General features: G+C 45.9%; 1 protein-coding gene across 1 annotated transcript in view; it reads left to right on the forward strand.

The window, feature by feature from the left end:
- The window catches only part of LOC126473303 (endothelin-converting enzyme homolog), a 632,708-nt gene that overhangs the window by 524,986 nt on the left and 88,418 nt on the right, over window positions 1–19,304 (forward strand). Inside the window, exon 10 of the mRNA XM_050100277.1 lies at window positions 5,691–5,789. Within this exon, the coding sequence (XP_049956234.1) occupies window positions 5,691–5,789 (99 nt within the window). The remainder of the gene's footprint in view (window positions 1–5,690; window positions 5,790–19,304) is intronic.

The following is a 19,304-nucleotide window of genomic DNA, read 5'->3' on the forward strand; positions in this document are numbered from 1 at the left end:
GTCATGGGGACATTTAGTCAGCGCGAGAGCGTTACGGAGATGCTGAACAAGCTCCAGTGGCGGACACTTCAAGAAAGGCGTTACGCAATACGGAGAGGTTTATTATCGAAATTACGAGAGAGCACATTCCGGGAAGAGATGGGCAACATATTACTACCGCCCACATATATCTCGCGTAATGATCACAACGAAAAGATCCGAGAAATTAGAGCAAATACGGAGACTTACAAGCAGTCGTTCTTCCCACGCACAATTCGTGAATGGAACAGGGAAGGGGGGATCAGATAGTGGTACAATAAGTACCCTCCGCCACACACCGTAAGGTGGCTCGCGGAGTAAAGATGTAGATGTAGATGTAGATGTAGATGATGCTCTTGTTTGTTTGAAGAGCGAAACCAGTAAATAAAAAATACAAGGTGCGACTTGTGGCAGTTTTCAAGAATTTAGCCTAAGTATTTAGCCAACGAATATATTACTTCTCCTTATAAACACTGTACTGTATAAACACTGTACAAGGAGGGACGGTATAGTGGTATGCATTGAAGGTGACTGGATGCTTGTAGATACGAATGTAGAACAACTGTAAGTAGTATGTGAAGTATGTGGTTGCCTGAAGAAGAGGCAGTGCTTCATCCTCTAAAACACCTCTGATTGCCCTCAATATGTTGACTACTTCTTCCTATACACCTACCAAGTGAGGTCGTGCAGTAATAAGACACTGGACTCTTTTCAGGAGGGCGGTGGTTCAAATGTCTGTCTGACCATCCAGGTTCAAGTTTTCCACGATTTCCCCAAATTGCTTAACACTTTGATGGTTGCTTTCAAACGGCATGGCCAATGGCCAATTTCCTTCCCCAGTCCGAGGATGTGCTCTGTCTCTAATGACACTGTTGTTTATTGGACATTACTACTTTTCCTCTTTCCTGCCACCGATACATGACTGGAACAGGAAAGGAGGGACGGTATAGTGGTATGCATTGAAGGTGACTGGATGCTTGTAGATACGAATGTAGAACAACTGTAAGTAGTATGTGAAGTATGTGGTTGCCTGAAGAAGAGGCAGTGCTTCATCCTCTAAAACACTTCTGATTGCCCTCAATATGTAGGAGTTGGAATCACTTTTTTAGTGTGTGCTCCAAACCATAACCCTTGATGATTTATCTCCTGTGATGATCAGCAATATGGTCTAGCAGATATAGTCACCATAGTGGCATCTAAAATGTATGTAACTATCATTGGAGGACAGGCATACATCAAAGTATGCCAAAAATGGTGTTCACGTACCCGTTATAATTTGGCACATTTGTTCTATTGAGACAATGGAAGCTAAAGCTATGGTGCGTGTGGCACTAAACCAGTCCACAAGAGATTTCTTTAAAGAATTGAGCCAGAACTGTTCACACCTGCTGCAGTGTTCCAACATTGAATTGACACTATGGACAAAACTTCGTAATCCACTACGACCATGCAGACAAGAATTTGGTTATCACAAGCTGTGGTCACTCTGCACTGTCCAGAACCCATTCACTATTGTGATATTATTGTCCCCAATATGTAGAGGTAGAAATCCCCTATATACAATGATTCCCAATCTGTTACCCTTGGTTTTTATCTGCTATTCTGATCAACAATGCATTTTACTGGATGTGATTATCATGGTGGCATAAAAAATGTATGTATGCCATCACTGGAGTACTGTTTCCACTGATGCATTATTGTTACAGCGGCAAATGCTCTACAAGCTGCACTAATCATTCAGACCCATTGGGAGTGACTCAGATGCTCTTGCTGTACCCTTTGACAAGACATACTGTCAGTTGCTTTCACATTTCCAGCTTTTCACTTACTAGTCTTGGCATAACATAGACTTTTCTGGTCACAAAAGAGAGGCTGCTACTGAAATTATGTATACACTGATCACTGGTATCTTAATTGATTATTTCTGGTACACTGTTCTACACATTCTTTGGTGTTTGATTAATCTGGGTCGTACTTTCAGGTATTACAATTTTTACGAATGTTGTTGTAAGTTATGTTTAAGTTGCAACTTATTTGGAAATGCTGTTGTTAGGACTCTCTTTTGTTGTCTTACATGTCCACCCAGAGGACAACTGTAAGTTTATACTGCACAGAGAAGATTTTGCAATTAATCAGCACTCTCAAAGAGCGTGGTTCTGATACTGGAAATTCACAGACCTCCACAATGTTTCTATAAAATAAATATTTTTGTGGGGTTGTACAAGAAAAGACAAAAATTGTTTTGTTTTTCATGTAGAACAAGTTAGTGATGGAAGTGTTTGTTTACATCTGTAATGTGGAGTCAGTTGTAAACTTTACCATCAGAACTGTGCAGGACAGATTCTGTTTTTATATATGAGAAATAAATCAGTTGGGTTAACATTTATTTAAATTAGGTTTTGACAATACTATACCAGACCACATTAACAAAGAAAAACTTTTGAAGGAACCCACAGTATGTCTGCGGGAGAGAGAAATAGAACATGTCAGATGTCATTTCCGAATATAATTTATGTGAAAATAAATTTATGTTTCTGTTTAATGGCAGTTTTCCCATGGGAACAAATTTGTGGAAAGAGCAACTCTCTCTCTCTCTCATACACACACACACACCTTCTACATACATACTCCACAAGCCACCATAAGGTGTGTGGCTGAGGGCACCCTGTACCACTACTAGTCGTTTCCTTTCCTTTGCCACTCGCTTATAGGGCGAGGGTAAAACAGCTGTCTATATGCCTCCATAAGAACTGTAATTTCTCATATCTTATCTTTTTGTCTTTACGCAAAATGTATCTTGGCAGTGGTAGGATTGTTCTGCAGTCAGCTTCAGATGCTGGTTCTCTAAATTTTCTCAATAGTGTTCTTTGAAAAGACAGTTGCCTTCCCTCCAGATATTCCCATTTTTGTTCTTGAAGCATCTCCGTAACTCTTGCGTGTTGCTCGAACCTACAGGTAACTGATCTAGCAGCCCACCTCTGAAAGGCTTCAATATTTTCTTTAAATCGAAATAGTGCAGATCCTGAACACTTGAGCAGTCCTCTCCTCAAATTCTCCCAACAAACCAAAATTTATCATTCAGCTTCCCTACCACCATCCTCACATGCTCATTCTATTTCATATTGCTTTCCAACATTATGCTCTGATATTTAAATTACGTGACTGAGTCATGTGGGACACCAATGATGCTGTATCCAAACACTATGAGTTTGTTTTTCCTACTTAATCACATTAACTAACATTTTTCTACATTTAGAGCCAGCTAATGTACATCACACCAACTACAAATTTTCTCTAAGTCATCTTGTATCATCCTACACTCACTCATCTTCGACACATTTACATACACAGCACAGAATCTTCACAAACCACTGGAGACTGCTGCTGACCCAGACCACCAGGTCATTTATATATACACTCCTGGAAATTGAAATAAGAACACCGTGAATTCATTGTCCCAGGAAGGGGAAACTTTATTGACACATTCCTGGGGTCAGATACATCACATGATCACACTGACAGAACCACAGGCACATAGACACAGGCAACAGAGCATGCACAATGTCGGCACTAGTACAGTGTATATCCACCTTTCGCAGCAATGCAGGCTGCTATTCTCCCATGGAGACGATCGTAGAGATGCTGGATGTAGTCCTGTGGAACGGCTTGCCATGCCATTTCCACCTGGCGCCTCAGTTGGACCAGCGTTCGTGCTGGACGTGCAGACCGCGTGAGACGATGCTTCATCCAGTCCCAAACATGCTCAATGGGGGACAGATCCGGAGATCTTGCTGGCCAGGGTAGTTGACTTACACCTTCTAGAGCACGTTGGGTGGCACGGGATACATGCGGACGTGCATTGTCCTGTTGGAACAGCAAGTTCCCTTGCCGGTCTAGGAATGGTAGAACGATGGGTTCGATGACGGTTTGGATGTACCGTGCACTATTCAGTGTCCCCTCGACGATCACCAGTGGTGTACGGCCAGTGTTGGAGATCGCTCCCCACACCATGATGCCGGGTGTTGGCCCTGTGTGCCTCGGTCGTATGCAGTCCTGATTGTGGCGCTCACCTGCACGGCGCCAAACATGCATACGACCATCATTGGCACCAAGGCAGAAGCGACTCTCATCGCTGAAGACGACACGTCTCCATTCGTCCCTCCATTCACGCCTGTCGCGACACCACTGGAGGCGGGCTGCACGATGTTGGGGCGTGAGCGGAAGACGGCCTAACGGTGTGCGGGACCGTAGCCCAGCTTCATGGAGACGGTTGCGAATGGTCCTCGCCGATACCCCAGGAGCAACAGTGTCCCTAATTTGCTGGGAAGTGGCGGTGCGGTTCCCTACGGCACTGCGTAGGATCCTACGGTCTTGGCGTGCATCCGTGCGTCGCTGCGGTCCGGTCCCAGGTCGACGGGCACGTGCACCTTCTGCCGACCACTGGCGACAACATCGATGTACTGTGGAGACCTCATGCCCCACGTGTTGAGCAATTCGGCGGTACGTCCACCCGGCCTCCCGCATGCCCACTATACGCCCCCGCTCAAAGTCCGTCAACTGCACATACGGTTCACGTCCATGCTGTCGCGGCATGCTACCAGTGTTAAAGACTGCGATGGAGCTCCGTATGCCACGGCAAACTGGCTGACACTGACGGCGGCGGTGCACAAATGCTGCGCAGCTAGCGCCATTCGACGGCCAACACCGCGGTTCCTGGTGTGTCCGCTGTGCCGTGCGTGTGATCATTGCTTGTACAGCCCTCTCGCAGTGTCCGGAGCAAGTATGGTGGGTCTGACACACCGGTGTCAATGTGTTCTTTTTTCCATTTCCAGGAGTGTATATAGAAAGTAATAGCAGTCCTATCACACTTCCCTGGAGCAATGCTGACTATACACTTGTCCCTGATGAACACTGAACACTCACTCTGAGGACAATGCAATAGGTTCTATTACTTAAGAAGTTGTCGAGACATTCACATATCTGAGAACCTATTCTGTATGATTGTACCTTCATTAACATTCTGCAGTGGGGTACCATGTCAAATGTTTTTCAGAAATGAAGAAATATGGAATCTGCCTGTTGCCCGTCACCCATAGTTCACTGTATATCGTGTGAGAAAAGGGCAAGCAGAGTTTCACGTAAATGATGCTTTCTAAAACTGTGCTGATTCTTGGACATAAGCTTTGGCCAGTTGACATGTTTCACATCGTTAACTGTGCAACATTCCAATAAATAAATAATTTTGTTAGCCAACTTTTTTAGAAAAATAACACTGGTCAGATTGGAAAATAACCCATATCAGCTGCTGTATTGACATTTCTTATTTTTGTGCAGTAGCAGCAATGTGGTTACATTTTTTACTGCAGGACGATAAATTCAACAGGAAACGTGTTGTCATTATCTTGTGGCTGTGTAAAAACATTCTCTGATTTGAAGTATATTTTTGATGCAAGTAAACATGCAGACTAATATAATTTATGTTGGTCTGATAGTATCGGTTTTGATAATCAGTTTTATCTTTGTAACTAAGATGCCTTTTTGCAGACATGAATTCGTTGTCATTATTCTGAATAAGTATCATCCAGAAACCAATAAAGATCTTGATTTGTTTCTTTCAATAAATGTTATGTATATGGAGTAAGTCTTTGCTTTTAATGAATGTATTATTCCAGGTTAGTAAAATGTTTGACAGCATACGTGCAATTGTGAGAAACAGTTTACTCGGAGCATCATGGTATGGGTCAGAATTAAAGCGACTTGCTGTAGAGAAGGTGAGTATGGATCAGGGATGTAGTTTTTTGCTAACATTACTTTAAATCATGCTCATATTTAAATAAAATAACTTTTACGTGTCTTCTTTTATGTTATTACAAATTATAAAATTTAAGACATGTCAAAATTACTTTAATTCTATAGGAATAACGGAAATTCTTGGCTGGATCAATATGTATTCATTCACCTATAGGAGACATTAACAGAACATGTTCACTAGCTTTTAAGCACTGGCTCTTTTTCTAGTAGAAAGTACAGACTTTCACACACACAGACGTACAATACCAGGGTGCCGGCGATACTGATTATTGATTATCAATTATTGACAGCAGTTGCCTTGGTTGATGGATGTGGGGGTGTGGTAGGAAAGGTTGCACAAGGCAAGGAGGGGGAGTGAGATTGTGCAAGGTAGGAATGGGAAACACAGATAACTCAGTGGCTGTACAACAAGATGAAAGAAGTTATGAAGGAGGAGAGCATATAACAGAGAGAGAGAGAGAACCCACAGGGGGGAGGGGAAGTGTGGTGAGAGAAGGCATACCTATCCTGGATGTGGAAGGAGTGATGTGGACAGTGACAGAAAAGGGAGAAGGCAAGGTGAGGCAGTGGGGAAACTGGTAGGCGAAGTTTTAGTCAGGGAGACTGCAAGAACACAGGATATGCTGGAGAGACAATTCCTTATGCATAATTCAGAGAAACTTGTACTGGGAGGGAGTATCTGAATGTAGTAAAGCAGCTGTTAAAGTTATTTATATTGTGGTCTGTATCATGCCTGGCTTCTGTACAGTCAAGTTTGTAGCTGACCACTGTTTAGCAGTGAACATTCATGCAAGTAGACTGTTAGTTACCTGTCATGTCCATGTAGAATGCTATACAGTAATTGTAGCATAGCTGATATGAGGGTTGTCTGTAAATTAAGGTTTCCAATGCTTTTTCACATAGTAAACATAATTTTGTTGCAAAACCAGTTGTTGTTGTTTTTGTTGTTGTTGTTGTTATGGTCTTCAGTCCAGAGACTGGTTTGATGTAGCTCTCCATGCTACTCTATCCTATGCAAGTTTCTTCATCTCCCAGTACCTACTGCAACTTACATCCTTCTGAATCTGTTTAGTGTATTCATCTCGTGGTCTGCCTCTACGATTTTTACCCTCCATGCTGCCCTCCAATACTAAATTGGTGATCCCTTGATGCCTCAGAATATGTCCTACCAACTGACCCCTTCTTCTAGTAAAGTTGTGCCACAAATTTCTCTTCTCCCCAATTCTATTCAATACCTCCTCATTAGTTATGTGATCTACCCATCTAATCTTCAGCATTCTTCTGTAGCACTACATTTCGAAAACTTCTATTCTCTTCTTTTCTAAGCTATTTATTGTCCACGTTTCACTTCCATACATGGTTACTCTCCATACAAATACTTTCAGAAACGATTTCCTGACACTTAAATCTATACTCGATGTTAACAAAGTTCTCTTCATCAGAAACGCTTTCCGTGCCATTACCAGTCTACATTTTATATCCTCTCTATTTCGACCTTCAGAAGTTATTTTGCTCCCCCAATAGCAAAACTCCTTTACTGCTTTAAGCATCTCATTTCCTAATCTAATTCCTGCAGCATCACCAATTTAATTCCACTACCTTCCATTGTCCTCATTTTGCTTTTGTTGATGTTCATCTTATATCCTCCTTTCAAGACATTGTCCATCCTGTTCAGCTGCTCTTGCAAGTCCTTTGCTGTCTCTGACAGAATTACAATGTCATTGGCAAACCTCAAAGTTTTTATTTCTTCTCCATGGATTTTAATTCCTACCCCGATTTTTTCTTTTGTTTCCTTTACTGCTTGCTCAATATACAGATTGAATAACAAAACCAGTTATGAATTCTAAATGCTTGGACTTTAAGCTATTTTTCAACCTAGTCCCCATCATGATTCATGCATTTTTGGAGATGCTCCAGAATCTTTTTCATACTCGCATTGTACCACTCTCCCGCTGACTCGTGCTGGAAGGAATGGACAGCTGCCCTCAGCTCTTCATTGCTTGGGAATTTCATTCCCCTCATGTGTTGTTTCAAGTTGGGGAACAAATAGTAGCCACTGGGAGCCAAATCAGGGCTGTATGGAGGATGGCCATTGATTTACCACCCAAATTTGGTGATGAGATCTGTCACATTGTGAACGACTTGAGGACGGGCATTGTCGTGGTGCAAACAAACTCCCTTTGTCAGCCGACTCCGTCTTTTGTTCTGTAAAGCCCGGCGTAGCTGTGTTAGTGTCATGGAGTACCTTGGTCTATTGATTGGTGTACCTCGTTCTAGGTAGTTGACCGGCAGAACGCCTTTACTATCCCAGAACGCCGAAGCCATCACCTTCCCTGTTGACGGCGTTTGCTTGAACTTCTTTTAATTGTTCCATAGTCTCTGGCGTGAAGTAGTGGATACAAGTCTCATCTCCAGTTACAACTGAATCCAGAAATTCCTCATCCTTTTCCCAATAATGGTGCAGAAACGTGGAGACACTTTTGATGCGCTTCTTTTTGTATTCACCAGTGAGCATCCGCAGCACCCACATGGCACACAACTTGTAGTATTTCAAAATGTCCATCAAAATCTTATCCATGGTAGTCTTAGAGACACCCTCTATCAGTTTGACAATCTCTTGCACAGTCACACGCTGATCCGAAAGCACAACTTCTTAGACTTTCTTCACTGTCTTGTTTGACACTGATGGATAGCCTATGGCTGGCCTCATCACATAGGTTTGTACAGCCGACTGCAAACTCCTTACACCACTTACACACATTTCTTACGTCTATACACACCGGCCAACTGGCGATGGATTTCAATAGAGGTTGACGCTTTAAACCACAGATATCTAATCACACAGCGCAATTCACACTCTACAGGAGCATTGATTTTCCCTTTCGTTGTTAATGGCTGCTAAGCCAAGATTGAGTGTCGCAGAGGGTTGGATCACACAGCGCAATTCACACTCTACAGGAGCATTGATTTTCCCTTTCGTTGTTAATGGCTGCTAAGCCAAGATTGAATGTCGCAGAGGGTTGGGGACTGGTAAGAATAGTGGTGTGTGTAGTAACCAAAACCAACTGCGGGAACGCCTTGGGCTGCGGATCGGAGCCGCCAGGCGGGGAAGCCGCCGGCAGTGGAGCCTGCACCACCAGGTAAAACAATGACGAGTCTGACGTCAGACCAACGACCACTGACAACAACTGACCATGACCGACTATGACCGACACAACAAGGAAGAGATAAACAACGGAGGCTTGTGGAAACCACAACACCAAACACCAACAGTAAATCCACTGGGAACCAGAGCCAGGCAAATGTCAACAACGAACGACGACCAGAACGCAGTACCGCTGAGATAGAAATGAAATCCAGAGCGAGTACCAGACTGACTGGACTAGGGCAGAGCGGGTTCCTATATATAGAAACCAGAGGGAGCAGCTATTGGCCGCTGTCTGCACGTGGCATAGTGGTGATGCCCTCGCTGCACGGAATAGCCGCTGCACGGAATAGCCGCTGCAGAGGCGGAGCCCTCTATGGGCTGACCACGTCCATTTGTTCTGGCTTCCGCGGCAGAAGGTACTAGACCCCCCCCACGCCCCAAAATTGGTGCATAGGGGAAGAAATGCCTTGGACAATGCCGATGTGGGCGGAACGAGGGCACGAGTTGTGAGACGTCCGGAGGGACCACTGGGGGAGGGGAGGGCAGACTGTCTGCGGCATCCATCAAGGCATCACCAGAGGGCAGGGGGTCAGAGGTCGTCTCTATACCCTGGCGAGGCGGAAGGGGTGTCTGCAGAGCCGGCGAGGAGATGGAGATTGAAGGGAAGGGCTCCATCTCGAGGGACGTGTCCGCACCAGGAAGCAGGGAAGGCGGTGGGGGAGGAATCAAGGCAGGGGCCCGAGGGCGGAGTTGGTTATGGTGGCGACGCTCGAGCGCTCTGTGTGTCTGTACGGTCGTCACTCACTGCCCATGAGCCGCCGTCACCGTAGCGGGCATCCATGCAAGTGTGCTGCCATAGGAGCGGGCCCACACGGCCATGCCCGGGGCGTAGCGCCGGGAGGGGTGAGAGCGGAGCCCAGAAGGGGATGGTGTCAGCAGGTGGAGGAGGGTCCGGGGTTGTCGCCCGTGAAGGAGTTCGGCAGGACTATGACCGGCCACCAGCGTAGTGCGGTAGGTGCTGAGAAATAAGGTGAGGGCCAAGGCGGTTGCCGACGGCTCCACTGATTTCATGAGCTGCTGTTTGAAAGTGCAGACCAGGCGTTGCGCTGGGCCATTGGATGAAGGATGGAACGGGGGAGAGCGAATGTGTGTGATACCATTAGCGGAGCAGAAGGTCTGGAATGAGGACGCCGTGAATTGGGGCCTGTTATCTCAGACCAACGTCTGAGGAAGGCCTTCAATGGCCAACGCCTGGGCCAAGGCAGTGAGGGTGGCGTCAGTGGTGGTGGACGCCATGCGGACCACATATGGGTATTTGGAATAGGCATCAATGATGAGGAGCCACATGGAGCCTATGAAGGGGCCTGCAAAATCTAGATGGATCCTGTCCCAAGGTTGGCTGGGTGTTGGCCAGGGCGCGAAAGATTGTGGAGGACTAGCCTGATGACGCGCACACACTGTGCAACCACGGACCAGGTGCTCAATGTCGCCATCGATCCCTGGCCAATAGACATGTCGTCGAGCCAACGCCTTCATGCGAGACGTCCCCCAGTGTCCGCGGTGTAATAAGTGCAGGACGCGGTGGCGTAAGTCCGGAGGGATGACCACCCGATGGGCGTCCGAGTCCGTGGACAACAGGAGGCTGTCCTCCATCACCGAAAGTCTGTGTGAGACGTGACGCCACGGGCTGAAGTCAGTTTTCAAACGTCAGGTAAGGTAGGGAGGCCAACCGTGGGTCACATAGTGGAGGACTTGCCGCAGAATGGGCTCCCTGTGCGTGGAAGTGGCGATTTGCGTAGCCGTCAGAGGAAATCCAATCGAGAGTCTCCCGGCGGGCAGAGTCGATGTGGAAGCACCGGACTTCCTGCTGGTCGAACGCCGGATCGGGTCCCGCTGGGAGACGTGACAAGGCATCTTGTGTGTTGACTGATGGGCTTATAGCGGATGGGCCGGCCGAAGTGGCTGTGCGGTTAAAGGCGCTGCAGTCTGGAACCGCAAGACCGCTACGGTCGCAGGTTCCAATCCTGCCTCGGGCATGGATGTTTGTGATGTCCTTAGGTTAGTTAGGTTTAACTAGTTCTAAGTTCTAGGGGACTAATGACCTCAGCAGTTGAGTCCCATAGTGCTCAGAGCCATTTGCACCATTTTTTATAGCGGGTGGTGTAATTGTAATTACACAAGAACAACGCCCAGCGCTGAAGACGCTGAGCTGTCCGTTCTGGGAGCTGCGAATGGGGCCCGAAAAGCAACACTAAGGGCTTGTGATCCATGAGGAGGGTGAACTGCGCCCCAAAGAGGTAAATGTGAAATTTCTGAACTGCAAAAACAATGGCAAGAGCCTCCTTTTCGATCTGAGAGTAATTCCTTTGCGCAGGGGTTAACGTCTTGGATGCATATGCCACAGGTTGTTCCGACCCATCCTCATTCCTGTGTGCCAGGACTGCCCCAGTCCCGTACACTGAGGCATCGGCCGCCACCACCAAGGGACGATCCGGAGAGAAAGGCGTAAGGCAAGGGGCAGATTTCAGCATCACCTTCAGGCGGGTGAAATCCTGATCACAGGCAGAAGTCCACGTGTAAGGTACCCCTTTGTGATGCAGGCGATTTAGGGGATGCGCGATGTGGGTGGCTTGGGGTAAGAACTTTAAGTAATAATTGACTTCCCCCAAAAATACCTGGAGTTTGGATAAGTTTTGTGGACAGGGAAGGGCATCGATGGCCGCGACATTGCGGTCCGAAGGGCAAATGCCATATTTACTGAGCCAATGTCCTAAGTACTCCACTTCCGGCTGAAAAAAACTGCACTTCTCCAGCTGACAACGTAAACCCGCAGCCTGCAGGGCATGAAATAAGGTACTGAGGTTGCCCAGATGTTCTTGGCGCATGTGCCCCGTGACTAAGATATCATCGAGGTAATTGACACAAACTGGTATTGGTTGCGTAAGTTGCTCGAGATACCACTGGAAAATCGCAGGGGCAGAGGAAATGCCAAACGGAAGACGCGTGTATTTATATAGACCGAAAGGCGTGTTGATGACAATGATGGCCTACGATTCCTCATCCAACGGCAATTGGTGATAGGCTTCTGCCAGATCAATCTTAGAAAAGTACTCGCCACCTGCCAGTTTAGCGAGAACGTCTTCCTGTCGAGGAATGGGATAAGTTTCGACCAAAGACTGAGCGTTGACCGTAGCCCCAAAATCCCCACAAAGACAAAGTGATCCATTGGGTTTCTTGATGACCACCAAGGGCATTGCCCAGGCACTCGATTGTACTGGCTTGATAACCCCCGCAGCCTGGAGCCGATCGAGTTCCTGCTTGACGGCCGCACTCAAAGCTACCGGAATAGGCCGAGCCTGACAAAAGCGAGGCCGTGCGGTCGGCAATAAAGCGATGTGTGCCTGGAAATCGGAAGCGCAGCCCAGGTCTGCCAAAGACAGGGAGGAAAAGGACGCGCACAGATCGTCTAGGTCCTGAAATGGAACCGTAGTTGAAACGAACTGCACTTCGTCTTGAATGGAAAAGCCAAACTGTGTAAATGCATCTAGTCCAAAAATGTCCGAAGCCAATGGGTGGTCCACCACAAATAGGGTAAGGGGTCGGGGAACGTTTTTGTAGATGGCCATAACAGAAAACTGCCCACGGAGAGGGATGGAACTGTCGCCGTAGGCGACCAACCTCCGAGAGGGTGGGGACAATTCTGGAGACCCAAGACGTGCATACGTCATCAGATTGACCAAGGAAACTGTGGCCCCCGTATCGACCTGGAAACAGACGTCCTCGTTAAAGATACGTAGAGTGAGGAACAACTTTTTAGCCAATGTGTCGGTCTGAGGGGCGACTGCGTGTAAAGCATGGACGGCTTCCTGGTGGCCTGCAGGGGTGGGACGGGGGTGGGTCGAGCAGCTACGACAGACTGATCGAAGGTGGCCTTCTTTCTCACAGAGCGAGCAGGTCTTCCAGCGATGGGGACAGTCAGCTCGAGTGTGGGCCGAGAAGCACTGGGGGCATGACGGGAGGGGGCCACGCGGCTGACGTCGAGGGGCGACCGGCGGTTCGGACGCCATAGAGACGTCAGACAGCGAGGAATCTCGACGGCGGTGCCCTCTGGGGACTGCGCCCCATCGACGGCGGGAAGGAGTGGATCAGGAAGTGGACTCGATGGTGCAACTTGGGGCCGTGCCATGAGACGTTCGTGCGCCGCCTGAGCAATTTCAAAGGAATGGGCAATACACAGAATGTCTTCCAACGAGGGGTTGTCCAACTTTAACGCCGCCGTACAGACCTCTGGATCGGGCGCCAGTTGAACGACCACATCCTGAATTAACGAATCTGCATATGACGCCTTGCACTGCTGATTGGTGCACGTGAAGTTGCATTTGCGGTGAGGCCTTGCAAATCCGCCACCCAGTAACGGTAGGACTGACCCGGCTGCTTGTGGTATTGATGGAATTCCAAGTGACACGCAACCACGTGGTATCGCTGGGAATAATAGTTAGTTAGCAACAGACAGATCTCGTGAAAGGAGAGAGCCACGGGTTCGGCCAACGGTGCCAACTTGCGGAGCAAGACAAGAACAATGACCGCTACAGAGAGTCATCCGGAACCTGAAAGGCCGTGAAATGTTGCTTCAGATGATGCAGGTACATTTCCCAATCCTCTTTTGCGTCGTTGAACAGTGGGAGCGACGGTGGACGTGGGAAAATGTCTGAAAGCGGGGCACCTGGGAGAAGAGGTGGGAGGGAATCCCGCTTATTGACCCTTTCCGAGAGCAGCTGCACTGACGTCTGTAAGACCTCCAACTGCTGCTGCTGCTGTTGCATGGGCTGCTGCTGTTGCTCTAAGAGAGTGAGTAATTTCTCTTCCATACTCCTATGTTCCGTTTACCTCGTCGCCAATGTAGTAACCAAAACCAACTGCAGGAACACCTTGGGCTGCAGATCGGAGCCGCCAGGCAGGGAAGCTGCCGGCGGTGGAGCACACACCACTGGGTAAATCCAAGGATGAGTCGGACGACAGACCAACTACTACTGACAACAACCGACCACAACTGACTATGACCGACACAACAATGAAGAGATAAACAATGGAGGCTTGTGGAAACCACAACACCAAACACGAACAGTAAAACCAGTCAGAACCAGAGCCAGGCAAATATCAACAACGAACAATGACCAGCATGCAGTACTGCCGAGATAGAAACGAAATCCAGAGCGAGTACCAGACTGACTGGACTAGGGCAGAGTGGGTTCCTATATACGAAACTGGAGGGAGTGGCTATTGGCCGCTGTCTGCATGTGGCGTAGCGGTGGCGCCCTCGCTGCACGGATTAGCCGTTGCAGAGGCGGAGCCCTCTATGGGCTGACCACGTCCATTTGTTCTGGCCCGTGTTCGACTTCCGCGGCGGAAGGTACTAGAGTGTGGGGAGCAAGGAACACAGCACTGTTGTCAGATTCAAGCTATCTCGTTCCGTCCTGATGGGAGCTCGTTGGATACCTTACTTTATGGACAACCCTCATATATAACAGGTCTGTGTTCACACACAGCCCAGCCTTTTATAAAGTGCAGAATGTCTGTGACTGGACTCCAGTGAGAGGTGTTGCTTAGGTGCTTGAGCCCACAATGGAATAACTCAGGGGTGTGTGATAGGGTGCAGGATTGTAATAGCGATGGACAAAGATATTTAAGTTGGGTGGGCAGCACACTATTTTAGTGATGTGGATAAGATATTCCTCATCTCAGGGTACGGTGAGAGGACAGCCATGATGAAGGATGTGGTTGAGCTTTTCAAGGCCATGGTGATCCTGGGTGATCAGAGGAGTGCTGGTTGATTGGTGGTTAACAGGTTTACTGGTGTTGGAGGAGCAGATGGTATATGATGTTATCGCAGTGATTACAAAATAGTCAAACTGAGAAAGAACTTGGAGGTATAAGCCCGTTGAACAGTATGAGCTGGATGCATGCACTGATTTGGTTGGGAAGGGTGTCAGGAAGATAATGTGCCCTCTCCTGAGGCAACCTAGTCCACAACTGTCGTAACTGCCTTAATATCCTTGATACCGGTGCCATGTCTGATCTGGTCCCACAGTGTTCTACTGGTGCCAGTTTTGGAGATCTTTCTGGCTGTAGGAGTACCTCAGTGTCATGGAAACAGTGCAAAGAGAGATGTGTCATGTGTGGATGACCATTTTTCTCTTGGAAAATGGAATGAGAGGCAACATAGGAGGACACAGGAGCTCTGATGTACCAATGTGTAATCAGAATTCCGTTGTTCATAACCAGCCCTGACTTGAAGCCATACCTGATTGTTCCCAACATCATGACGCCAGGAGTAACATCACTGTGCCTCTCCAAAACATTGGAAAAATAAAACCTCTCCCCTGGTTGCTGCCATAATTGGAGACAATGGTCATTGGGAATAGTGTAGAACCGTGATTAATAAGTGAATACAATTTGACACCAGCAAGAGTCCATGCTTGCTGGGCATGGCTCCATTCCAAATGCAGCCATTTGTGTTGTGTTGTTACTGGCAGCCTACGAATGGGACAATAATTCCCTAGTCCGTCTGCTGCTAGTATCCGACCAGTGGTGCAGGATGGTATAGAATGTGGCAGGGAGTCCGTGACTTATTTGTGGATAGCAGGTGCAGATGTGAAGTGGTTACGATGTGTTTGGTTCACAGTGTGGTGCGCCTTCTTTGTGGTGGTTAATGTGTTTGACCAGAAGCTTGACAACAAGTATGCCTGTCCTCACATTGTCATGTAGTCCAACAATGGGCCACTGTCACATCCAAATACCGTATTTACTCGAATCTAAGCCGCACTCGAATCTAAGCCGCACCTGAAAAATGAGACTCAAAATAAAGGAAAAAAAATTTCCCAAATCTAAGCCGCACCTGAAATTTGAGACTCGAAATTCAAGGGGAGAGAAAAGTTTTAGGCCACACTTTCAAATCGAAACGAAGTTGGTCCATTGTAATATGAGACACAATTTAGGTCGAATGAATGACAATAAAGCTACAGTAGTTTGGTTCGAGTCGTAAGCTTAGCAGTTAGGCTTTACCAAGTAGCCATTGCTATGCGTCAGGCGCTCCGTCCGTATTTATACGGGTACCCTTCCTTTTTTACGTGCTTCGTCTGGTTTGAATCGATTGCTTATTTTGCTTTGATCTGATAAGTGCCGTTTTCTTTGTTATAGGTGTTTACGTCACTCTAAGCTGAAAATGCAATACTGTACTGTCGCATTCTGATAGTGCGTGTTTACAGCCTGTCGCCGCTCGCGGCATGGCTTGCCTTTGTGCGCGCTACCGCCACTTACAATTTAAAAAGAAAGAAGAGAGGAATCGTCTCATTAGCGAAACAAAGGCAAGAGACTGCTATTTGTTGTTACTTACACTGCTGCTTTCTGTGATAATGATCAACAAGAACCAAATCATAGACTGCGTATGATGGAACATGTTCTGATTGGGAGTTAGGCGAAAATTTTTCTCCGTTTGAAAATCTTTGCGGCCGCTTCTTTAGTACGTCAAATTCTGCACAGAAATTAGAGTCATCTTAGATTTAAAATCTAGTCAGTTGCCGTGCTTTGTTTCTGACTGTATCACTATTAGGCATAAGAATAATACGAAGAGAAACATGACACGATACATATATTCTTCCGCGTTTGCTGTTGTCTCACTCTATTTTTGTAGTTTATTAGGCAGACAGGATTTAAATGAGATAGCAGCAAACACGAAAGAATACATGACAAAATGTTTATATTCGTATTATTCTTATGGTGAAGAGAATGCTGCATGTTATTCACATTTCATCAGGTTCCTATTAGCAACCATCTCTTCTCACCGGGCAGGAAAAAATTCCGAACGTAGAGTTGGCCATATTGACAAACATCCCAAACAGTCTTGCCAGTCGGATTTTCGTAGTACATTGAAATTCTGCTACATTCGAAGATGAACAATATGGAATTTGTATTTACTTCGTTGGGTAATGTATGAAAATGCGGTGGTCGAAACTCAGGGCGGAGAAAAAAAGCTCATCTTCCACCCCCTTTTTTTTATTTATTTACTGACGCAGTGGTTTTGGCGCCAGTATTTATCTTTGTGCCTACAAAGCATGCCTGTGTAGCGCTACATATATTCGACAGCAGAAGTTAATTGTCTCGGCACCTACCAACATTTTTCAGAACTTCCACTTCCTTTGCACTCGATTCTAAGCCACAGGCGGTTTTTTGGATTACAAAAACCGGAAAAAAAAGTGCGGCTTAGATTCGAGTAAATACAGTATACCAAAAATCTGGATATTGCACAATATGACCAGTTGTCCAAATGGAAATCCACATTGTGGCCCCCTTTCAAATTCTTTCAGGTGCTGATAACATTGTGTAACATGAGTATGTGACATGTCTCCAAGTACGTGACATGTCTCCATATTCTTCACAGTGACCTCTGAACATTTGAAGCTATTCATGCCTCTTATAAACCCTGCCAGGTCTGGTAACAACATTAAACATGAACAGCTCTAATGCACTCTGGTGACTGTTCTGCTTGTCACCCTTAATAATTTACTTACTTGTTGATGGTGTACAAGTATATGAAGCTAAATTCACATCAGAACATGTCTTCTGTGTGTTTCACTTTTTCTGTGAGCCAGTGTATTAGTTCCTGTTTATTGTAGAATTCAATTCACAACAATGTCCCAGAATTCAGCTTACTTATAAAGCAACAGTGCCCTCTAGAAACTGATAGTTGGTTGAAACCCATTGTAGACAGTAGGTCAGTTTTCAGAAACACAAGAGATATATATTGAAAAAAAAATGCATTAGACTGTCTTTGAGGTGAAGGGTTTATAGCAACAACCACAAATATAAGGTCTCACAATGCCCAAAATGAATTTGACTGTGTACTCATATGGATAACAAAAACAGGTGTTGGTGGACTTAGAGTAGTAATCAGGTGTTTCTGGCAGCTCCCACATTTGCAGATATTGGTTATGGAGTCATTTCCTCTGACTGTATAGTAATAGTACAAAATCATGGGAAGCATTATGCTGGCACTGTCCTTTAATTTTTAACAACCAAGCAATTATTATTGCAGATATCCACAGATATACCCAGGAATATCTATGTCAGTGAAGGCATTTATCAACAAAATCTGTATTTCTGTGATATCAGCATCCACACAAATCTCTACCCATAACATAGAGAAAAAACCTGATAGTATCCAATTACAATATTAATGGCAAACATAAAACATATGACACAAAAATGTATTTAAAGAGGATAACCAGTTCGATTGACATTCATAGGCCTAAGGAGGTGTCTGACTGACACTGCGGATGGATCAGCTCAGTGAAAATGGATAATGTCTTTAGTAGAGAAATTCCAACTATCAAGGGGCTTTGACTAGGTTGTCCACTGGCTCCTTTGCAGTTTAATATTTATGTGAAGAAATATACAGAAATAGAGAAGAAAATGTATCCAATGCAAATGTCAGTAGAGGATGATACAGTATACCCTCACCTATTCGTTGACAACCAGGTGACAGCTGCCGAAGATATGCTGAGGGAGCTGTTTTAAGAATATAACAAATGTGGTTTAAAAATAAACACAAAGAAAACTGACTGTGATAGTGGGTGGAGAGAAACTGTATGGTACAGATGCAATGAATTTTTGTATTACACATTGTTCTTCTTTTAAATATCAAGGTGTAAATATACCTGTGAATGGAAAGTATGTAAAATATATTCAAAACAAGATTTGACAAGAGAGCGTGTTATTCATCCAACCAAATGGTTTTGAGTGATAAGCTCACAAATAAAACTAAAAAGCAAACAATGGAAAATCCAGGATGGAATGTAACAATAAGAGAGAATGAAAGTTGCTACTCACCATATAGCGGAGATGTTGAGTCACAATAGGCACATCAAAAAGATTCACACAATTATAGCTTTTGGCCATTAAGGCCTTTGTCAGCAGTAGACACACACACACACACACACACACACACACACATCTGCAGTCTCAGGTGGTTTCAGCTCTCTGGATTGGAGGGGTGGAGGGAACAAGGACAACAGCCTAGAAGACAGTGACAGATGTCAGGGAAGCTATAGACTCTAGAATCTCCATAAACTGTTGAGTGAGTAATGCCATTAACTGTAAACAACTCACAAATACATGTTTGTACGTCATGAACTGATATGAAATGAGATGGTCACACAAAATCAGAACAGTACTTACATCAAATCAGTAAGCAGTTCAAGATCTTCCATTCATTCACTCCGTGACCATACTGCCACTGAAATGGAAGATAACAGAGAGAAGGCCAAAATAC

Source organism: Schistocerca serialis, chromosome 4 (assembly GCF_023864345.2).
Source record: "Schistocerca serialis cubense isolate TAMUIC-IGC-003099 chromosome 4, iqSchSeri2.2, whole genome shotgun sequence".
In the NCBI taxonomy this organism is placed as follows: Eukaryota; Metazoa; Arthropoda; class Insecta; order Orthoptera; family Acrididae; genus Schistocerca; species Schistocerca serialis.